The 9,342-nt window shown below is 37.4% G+C and overlaps 1 protein-coding gene across 1 annotated transcript; it reads right to left on the reverse strand.

The window, feature by feature from the left end:
- Positions 1–223: 223 nt before the first annotated feature.
- LOC104064702 (collagenase 3) lies at positions 224–8,383 on the reverse strand. Its single transcript, XM_009567061.2, has 10 exons — positions 8,223–8,383; positions 7,882–8,123; positions 6,552–6,700; positions 6,334–6,459; positions 5,322–5,483; positions 4,594–4,711; positions 3,907–4,040; positions 3,403–3,562; positions 2,050–2,153; positions 224–1,464 (listed from the first exon to the last, which is right to left on the reverse strand). The coding sequence occupies exons 1-10, from the start codon at positions 8,343–8,345 to the stop codon at positions 1,364–1,366; spliced, it is 1,419 nt and encodes a 472-aa protein (XP_009565356.2). The 5' UTR covers positions 8,346–8,383; the 3' UTR covers positions 224–1,363.
- Between the last annotated feature and the right edge of the window lie 959 nt (positions 8,384–9,342).

A 9,342-nucleotide genomic window follows, 5' to 3' on the forward strand; every position in this document is an offset into this window, starting at 1 on the left:
TATTCAAATAAGAGTGGAACTGAATTTCAGTGTATTTCTTAATAATTTCTCATACTTTCCATAATGATAAGGACTTAATCCAAATGAGTTCTTATTCTGCAGATTTGAGAGTTTTTTCCTTTATCCTCTCTTTCCGCTTTTCTCTCACCTGCTCTTTCCTATAAAATACATTTCCTCAGAAGGAAAAAAAAAAGCAAAACATATTTTTCATAGATGTGAAAATTTTAATGAATTAAATGCACAGGTTAGGGTTCGTGATTTCTTTTATCTGATAGCTCTCTTGCTTTTATGACAGGCAGCACAGGAAATTTTAAGTATTTCCACAATGTCATTTTATTCCTCCAGTTTATTTAACATTATTTTTTCAACTGAAAAATAATCACAGTCCCGCAGCATTTGCATTGATAAAAAATAAACCAAAAACTTACATGGTACTGACACACCTGATATTGATATTAAAAGACTGGCTAACATGAAAAAAGGTATTATTGTGAATATTTTTATTTGAATGTTCAGGTTCTCTCTGGTACAACTAGACAAAATCTCTATAGATGTCACCTGAACTAATTCAGTTTAGACCAACTGAAAACGTGGGCTGTGTTACCAGATGTAGCTTTATGCAAGATTTCAACCTGTGTGATTCTCGTGTTGTTGCTACTTCTTTCTGGTTTCCCCAGTGTCCTACAGGCTAATCATTTCTTCAGGGAATGCTCTTCCCTTCTCTTGCCTTTTTTCATCTGCTTTGGAATGACACCTCGCTGCTTCTATACCTTCTGCATATTTCAGCAATGACAGGGCATCTGTTTCCAGTGGGACAATCCCATTCAAATGAGGATACATTCAAATACCTTTGAATTCTCTATGTTCAGTGTTACAGCCTGGTACTATCCTGCTCAGGGAGTCACCGTGAAGTCCTGACTTATTCATCACATACCTGAATTTCCAGTACATTAGCAGGAACTGTACAAAGACCTGAAGGATTAGTTTAAAAATTTAACTCTCCTGCATATATCAGCTCTATTTTTTGGGACATGCTAGGAGATCCTTGAAAGTTGCTAGATATACTCATTTTACTAGGAATTCCTAGTGCTCATGATCATGTAGGATGTATCCAGCACAAACTTTTAATGGTGTAATGCCCTTTGAAATGTTAATAATGTCTCTTCCTCTTTCCTATTAAGTTAATTCAGTTCCAGACTGACGTACAGCTATATTGTTCCATATATACAGTATACATTTGGTGGCCAGTAGCGGGTGCTTATTCACAGAACCTTGCTGTCGTCTAATAAATCTCTATGCCCATCTTATTATTTCCACGTACTACAAGCTGCTCTGCAGCTTATGACATGGCACTCAACTGTAATTAGCACCAAAACAGGGAATTAGTATGCAGGACACGGACAATTCTTTTGCTCCAGATGCTATATTCAAATTGCAGTGGTCCATTGAAGAAGTAGAGATAACCTAAGGAAAAGGAATTTTAAAATTAGTTAAGCCTGAGGAAATTGTGTTGTCATATTAAAATGATCCTTCAAATAAATATTATCTTTTCTTTTTCATTTTTAATAACCCTTTTAAATGCAATATTTTAGTATTTAGAATACTGAGCTGAATTTTCAAAGGCCTTCATTCCATTTACCAGACCTGTATTGGTGTTTTAAAATAAATAATATTTTAATCTACTGTCAAGTTCTGCGGTTTGTTACTCTACAGGACTTGCTTAAACAAATACAGGTTTTTCCTGTATTTGGAAGAAACGGATAGAAATGGGCTCTATTTGAAGGAATGGACATATTATAATGCTGCTATACCAGATCACTTCAGGCTCCCTATGCAAGGAGGCAGGTCTCTTTTGGCTCCTCAAATACATGTGTAGATATTTTGTAAGAGCACCTTGGCCAGAGGACAATTTAGATCAGAAACTTGATTCAGTAGATAACAGAAGTGTTGATTTAAAAAAATCAAAATCACAAATGACAGCATTTCCCACAGGACACAAATCTCAAGTTTCAACGAGTTGTAATGAAGTTGAATTATCAGACTACGTACCATTTCTTTCATAGACTGCATCCACTCTGTCGCCAACTCCTGCGAATTCTTCCTCTATGAACCTGGGGTAGCCTGCTTCCATAACCTCTGCCTCTTCATCATAACTGTATTAAACACAAAAGAAAATAAAAATTCAGAGGATTTAAGCAGCCTGAGAGTTTGGTCTATGCCCTTTATATGCTTTGAAATTACCCATGTCAAAAGTAGCCAGCAGCTTTTGGGTAATTTATGCTTAGTGCAGTAATGAAACTCAGGACAACCACCAGGATACTCTTCTACCAGAAGAATAAGCTCAATAAGCACAAAACTAATAAAGCTACATTTTCAGAACTGATCTATAAAGTGTGTATTATGTGGAGATGATTGTACCTGGATGTATTGGTATTCCAAGCCTATCCTTCAGCTGGTTGACCCAGAGGTACTGGGAAGGGGTAGCAATCACACAGAATCAGACAGAATGGTGTTGGTTGGAAAAGACCTTTAAGATCACGGAGTCCAGCCATCGATCCAGAACCGCTAAGTCCATCACTAGACTATGTCCCCAAGTACAACGTCTACTTGTCTTTTAAACACCCCCAGGATGGTGACTCAACTGTTTCTCTCAGCAGCCTGTTCCAACATTTGACAATCCTTTCAGTAGAGAAATTCCTCCTAATATTCAGCCTGTATCTCCCCTGGGGCATCTCAAGGTCATTTTCCCTTGGCCTGTCACTGGCTGCCAGGGAGAAGAGACCAGTGGCCACCTTGCTACAACCTCCTTTTAGGTAGTTGTAGACAATGATAAAGTCTCCCCTCAGTCTCATTTTCTCCAGACCAAACAATCTCAACTCTCTCGGCTGCTCCTCATAAGTCTTGTGTTCTAAACTCTTCATCAGCTTTGTTGCTAAGGATCACTTCCTTAGCCCTGCTGGCCACACTATTCTATATATAATGTGCTAATTATGCATCAGACAAGGCTGTAAGCCCTACTCATGGAAAGCAGAACCAAGCCATCCCAGAACGGGACAGATTTCTTACTCTCACATCACTGATACCATCTTGTTTCATTCAAGCAAATCAAGGAAGCAGGATGGGTATTTTGTCTGGGAGACACAATCACATTACAATCTCTCTCTTACTTTTTTCTCTTTTCCTTTCTCTCACACCTTCAGCTTTTAAAAGCTTTGCCCATAAGTTTATAAAAGCCTTGCATACACCTTTATGACATATTCTGCACAGCTATAGCACCAATGAAAATGACAGACTGGAAACGTGTGAGCCACAATCAAGTACCTGGTTTGAAACAATTTGCTAATCATTTGATACTTCTGGACAGGTTATGACTAGGGGCACACCAGCCTGTCTCTGGCTTACCTCCAGTACTTATTTCCACTAAAAAAGAGAGTCTTGCCAGTGTCTTTAATATGGACAGCTGCATCTATTCTTTTCATTGCTTTTGGGAACCCCATTTCATATATCTTTTTAGGAAAGTCTTCAACTATGTCGTAGCCATTCAGAGCCCAGACTTTCTTTCCTGAAAATAAGAACAAAGGGTGGATGAGTTTTTTTATAAAGGCTCAGCTTTGAGAGCAGAATAAAATGAGGATGATGTGGTCCCTATTTTTACAACTAACAAATTCTTAGGTCATAATCAGCAGGTATTACACTATTTATGCTAACTATGATCCTAAGTATCTGAGCTTAATTGTATATCTCATAATTCACTGAAAATTTTATAGATTTGCATGGGGTGAAATCAACAGATTTTGTTTTTGAGGAAGAAAACCAGGATGTTTTGTTCTTCTATTAGTTACGTTTACATCACTCACAGAACAAATTAAGTATGTTTTATGCCAAACAACAAAATTGAAAGCTCACCTTTAAACATGAACACGAGATCTTTGATCGGGTTTTCATAAGCTGCATCTATTTTGTTTGGAAGCTCTGGCCAAAAGGACTTAAGTAACACCAGTTCTGCCTCAACCATCTGAGGATGCAGTCGCCAGAAAAACCTAGTTCAGAAAAAGAAAAGTTATTGTATTTTTCTTGACGTGTTACAGGATAGCAGTATCTTTGATGTGTTATATGGAAAAAGTAGTTAATAGAGAATTAATTTTTTTTCATAACACAGAATTTTCAAGATAGAGTCTCTTGTAGACCTTTAATTTTCTCGTATCACCTATCTGCAGATAATTTCTGTCACTCACACATCTCATGCAACAACAAACCTGAATGTTTGGCCATGTAAGGCTTCCGAATGTAGTAAATTTAAATAAATGTTACTAGTTTTGTGCATGTTTAAGAAATTCCTGTGAAATTACAAATGTCAACAAATGGCTTTAGTCTTCAGCCATATCATCTTCATTTCGTACTCCTCAGCAGTGAAGTCTGTAATTGTACTATAAATCCTGCTTGAAAAGATATATTATGTAGTTTCTTAGAGGCATGTACAGTGATTTGTGATTGCTTAAATTTATAATTACTCAATTTTTTAGTAAAAAAAGTGATTTTGCTTGCTTAAATTTTATCTGGTACCCACCATCCATAATATGGCATTTTCATTACCTGTCCTTGAAGACCAGCATCTCTCCACGAAGTTCTGTTATTGCATCAAGTGATAATTCTGGATCACATTTTTCCGGCGTTTTGGGATGTTTCGGGTTTGGATCTTTGTCTCCAGCACCTGGAATCATATCATGTGATCTGAATTTGACAATGTTCATTTCTTTTCTGTGAATCGTGATATTGAATAAGACATGAAAGAGTTCCCAAACAGCATGATGAATACAAGCATAATGGGCAAACTAATACTGGGGAAAATTTGTTCTCTCTTTCTGTCCTTTACCCAAATACATTCACGGACTCTGCAGTTCAGCTCAGCTGCAAAGATGTTAAATGCAGTTATTTCTTCATCCCAAATGTTGAAGTTCCCTCAAAACTTTTATTTTTTCTATGATGAAACACAGATACTTCTGTTTCTCCCGGTAGACACTCTCTTTTACCATCTCTTTTGAGGCACGTCAATATTATAAAGATTCTCCTGCCCACCCCCACCACTAAAGGAGATAGCACAGTGACCAACTGTCCTCTGCAGTGTTAATTCCTTTTTGGTTTTCCTCTGAACTATTATATCTAAGCATCTTCTCTTCCTGAAATCTGGTTGCCAAGGATCCAGTGAATTGGTCTTAATCAGTCATGACTATTGCTCCTGCAGGTCTTTAGTAACTCTGTGGTGCACCTGTAACAGGTTACAATGACACAGGAAATCTATATCATGTAGTATACAGTCTTACCATAAAGCTCTTGGATCCCTTGCACATCATCATCAGGAAGCACAAAACCAGTTTTTCCAGTGTATGTGTAAATTGGAAACATCAGAGCTCCAGGGTCTCTAGAGTGTTCAAGTCCCAGTGAATGACCAAATTCATGGGCAGCAACAAGAAACAAGTTATATCCTATAACAAACCACAGTGAAAATGAGTATATAGCTCCTCGTATCACTAAAGTGGACTTGCTAACCTTAACATTGTGCTTTAACACACAGAATGATGAAGAAGACAAATGGATTAACAGTAAAATTATGTATAATTGCTTGTCTTTTTCAAACCACCAAGAGTTTTGTTTTAATGAGAGCCTAATGATTAAGTATCTCATAGCTGATGCTTAATGTAAATCATATTTAACAGTGTTGTTCTGAAGGCAGATTTAGATTTAGATTTAGATTTAGTAACACTGCAAAGCTCTAGCGTAAAGTCTTAGTCCTACTGAAGCCAAGAACATTTTTGTTGGGAATTCACTTCTGGTAAAGAATGCATACTGTGTACAGTATTGCAGAGACTAACTTGAATGCCAGGAGTATGAAGTAACACAGTGTTGAAAAAAAATGGTGTTTTGTTCTATTAAAGCTCTGTCCTGAACAGGCAAAACGAAGAATTTCCAAATTAGATTGAAGTGGCTGATTTGCAGCTGAGTTAATTGTATGTATTTTCTATAGGCTTCAGTAAGGTAATTCCCATCAGTCCATGATCGGAACTTGCTGCCCTTCAGCTCAGTGGAATGCCAAGCTCACAAAATACCTTGTTTGTTGCATTTTTAAATCATTGCACTTAGGAGGTGCCTATCTGAAAACTTATGCTAGGTGTATGCTATACTTCCACTTATGACTGGAGAGTAAACTCAGCTTCCTATGAGTAGACAGTAAACATAATGACTCATAAACATCCAACAGTCAAAGAAAACTGATATCAACCACGATGAAATTATCCGTCTGCCATAATTTCAAATAATCTCAGAAACTACTGTTACCTCTAGAATCATCTGACCAAGCTTCATCATCGTCGAAATGGGCATCTCCTCCGTAGTCTGGACCAGGAGGGAAAGCATGAGCCAGTAATCCAGAGGGTCCATCAAAGGGGTAAAAGTCACCATGCTCTAGAAAACAATATTAAAAATAATGAAATCAATTATCCCATTTTATTAGTGGCAATGTAGCTGAAACATAAAAATGATTGGTTCTGAATTACCTTTAGTTCCAAAGGAAATCATGATATCAGCTATGCCACTTCGTATTCTTGTGAAGTTCAGTGGTGTCACGTCAGACCAAACTTTGAATGCTTTTTTGAAAGCTCTGTCTACTTCAGCACGTCTCAGATCTGAAGTGTAGTTCATAATTCTATTAAACAGATTAATAGCTCCATTTAAATTGTGTGACTTGAAGAAAATATGTAATATAATTTCATCTGACTGTACATCTCATTAAAAGGATTTTGCTTGTTTCCTCCTTATGTTCTTATCTTTTTAGATAGATGGGTAGCTGCATATAGTATTTAAAAACATAAAAAGAGCCATTTCCATTCTGATTTAAGTCATTCAGAGGCATCTGACATGATCCAACAGCTTTCTGTAATTTTTTTTATACTCTGGAAGATTTAGCAAATGACAGATATATTCTCTACTAAGGTAAATCATATCAGTAACTTAAAATTTGTAATGCCATATGAAATATATCATGACCCTCACTTCCTCGTGGAGAAAAACATGATCCAAAGAGCATTTTGTAGCCTAGAATTATCCACATTACAGTAATATTTATCACCAGATACTGAACTGATATCTTGGAAATAGTCTAGTGATTTCATTTTTGGAACCTGTTAAAGAGACTCACGTTTCAGTTGGTCAAAACATCTGTTCATAACCTTGTGTTATTAAGGGACAAGGAGCTACCATGTGACTTTTCATCACCATAGTTTCCCAAGGAAAACTCCCCGAGGTCATGGTGCTTTCGTGTCTGACCAGGCACAGATATCTAAATCTGGACTGTGAAATGGAAGAGGGACAAGGATCAGTCCCTGTTCTATGGCCACATTGCACAGGTTGGTTTGCATCTAGACTGCTTTGGGATAATCCCCTTTCCAGCAGATTTGCCCAGGACAAGACCTAGGTGAAGCAGACACCAAACCAGGTTCAACACAGAGCTAAGGAATAACCTAAAGATTAAAAACTGTGTGGATCAGTGGTGAGGTGCATGATCATAGTCCTTATTGCTCTTTCATTTGGCACCATGGATGTGCCTGGAGTGGCTACATGGAGGCCAGATGAGGAGTAAGGAGCTTACACCACACCAACTTTCCTACATGACCAAGTGCAATGTAAAAAAGTCATATTTGCTTCCTTGGGCTGTAAGGTGGGCCTGGAGACCTTTCTGAAAGTGGAGCTGTAAGGATTTTAAACCACAATACTATTTTTTTCAGACTCAAATGCACGCTTCTCCCATCAGCCTCATATACTGAGGAAACTATTGGACAAAATACCTGGAAAGAAGGAACAATAACATGGAAAATGCCATCCATTTACCTGTACGTCAAATTAGTTTTTGACCATTTGAGTTTTCTAGGAAAAAAGTTATATTCCCCCACATCTGGAACACCACATCTTGGTTTTTGCATCAACTCATACGTTTCTTCATCTAATTTTCCTGTCACCTCCAAGCCAAAAAAAGCTTGCATTTCTCGAAGTTTAGATGCCACTGTGTTGGCACTTTTCCTCATAATGCCAGCAGGATTTGGACGGAGATCATAGTGAGTCCTGAGATAGCGCTAGGAAGGGGAAAAGAAGTAATAAGCCTAGTTTCCAAACAGTTTAACTCCACAACTTACTGTTTATAAAGCAGGCAAATAAATTATTTTCTACTGTACCTCTGCAAACTGAAGGTCTTTCTCTGTGAATTCATGGCTATCTTCAACGGGAATAGGGATTGTCAGGCAAAATGACAAACCCAGTAAGAAAAAGAAGGCAGTTGAAAATCTTGATTGTGTCATGTTGGATTTGTGAAGTCTGAAGCCCTGATGTTTTAGAGAACAGTTACCTTTACTTTTATAGTCCCAACTTAGTGAGTCACCACTTAGAGACAAGTTAGAACTTCCTTGTCCCTGAAAGTAAACATGCTTAGACGGCTACTTTTTTTCTCCTCCCCAACACTGTGGTTTAGGTATCTGTTGTCCTACTGCGGGCTCTGAAACTGTATCGTTGTATAAACGCAGTCTCTGAATATTGACAGAGGTTGTGGGAAGAAATGGGCAGAAGCAAACCACTCTTTTGGATTATTTTGCAATAACTTAGACTGGCAATAACTTACTTTTGTCTGCTAGAAAAATTGCCTTTCTGCTGCTCAGCAGACAATAAAAATATCTAATAAGCTTGATGATTTTTAACATAAATTCTGCAACATTTCAGTAGTTACCCTAGTTTAACAGCAATTTTTAATGGTTGGAATAGATCATTAACAGTTCAATTGTTAATAATTATTGCCTTGGCTGATAAGAAAGAGCATTATAAAGTACACAATAGGACATTACAATTCCTTGTTTCTGTAAAGAAGTATAATTTTAGAACACTAACACAAATTTTCCTTCTGAAATTCTTAAATTGACTTCCTATCTATCCTCCAGAATTATTTGCTGCTTGAGATGTACTCAAACACAGAAATGTTAAATATCAGGAAATAGTTTTGAATATTTACATCTTTTTTTCATCAGTAGTAAAGCAGGTCATGTAAAGTGACCGGTTCATACAATTTATGTTCCTTAATTTACTTTATCAGTGGAATACAGCCACCGATCAATGAGAGAGATACCAGCCTGAGAGAGGCAAGCTGCCAGCTACAGATAGGCAATGAATCTGTGTGTCTAGAATGACAGACAGATGTGATTTTGACTTACAAGCTGGATAATAGGAGAAATCAGGCATTGTGGCAGACATGCACTACTACACTTCAAAGCTTAAAGAAGATTTCTGTCTCCTTTGGGTGGCTCCAAT

Source organism: Cuculus canorus, chromosome 1 (assembly GCF_017976375.1).
Source record: "Cuculus canorus isolate bCucCan1 chromosome 1, bCucCan1.pri, whole genome shotgun sequence".
In the NCBI taxonomy this organism is placed as follows: domain Eukaryota; kingdom Metazoa; phylum Chordata; class Aves; order Cuculiformes; family Cuculidae; genus Cuculus; species Cuculus canorus.

What these genes read in the sequence shown, in the direction of transcription:
- LOC104064702 (XM_009567061.2), bottom strand. Translation starts at nt 8,345, where the DNA reads ATGACACAATCAAGATTTTCAACTGCCTTCTTTTTCTTACTGGGTTTG. An exon ending in AAGACCTTCAGTTTGCAGAG is followed by an intron (nt 8,124 to 8,222) that starts GTACAGTAGAAA and finishes TCCCCTTCCTAG; the next exon opens with CGCTATCTCAGGACTCACTA. An exon ending in AAAACTAATTTGACGTACAG is followed by an intron (nt 6,701 to 7,881) that starts GTAAATGGATGG and finishes TCTGTTTAATAG; the next exon opens with AATTATGAACTACACTTCAG.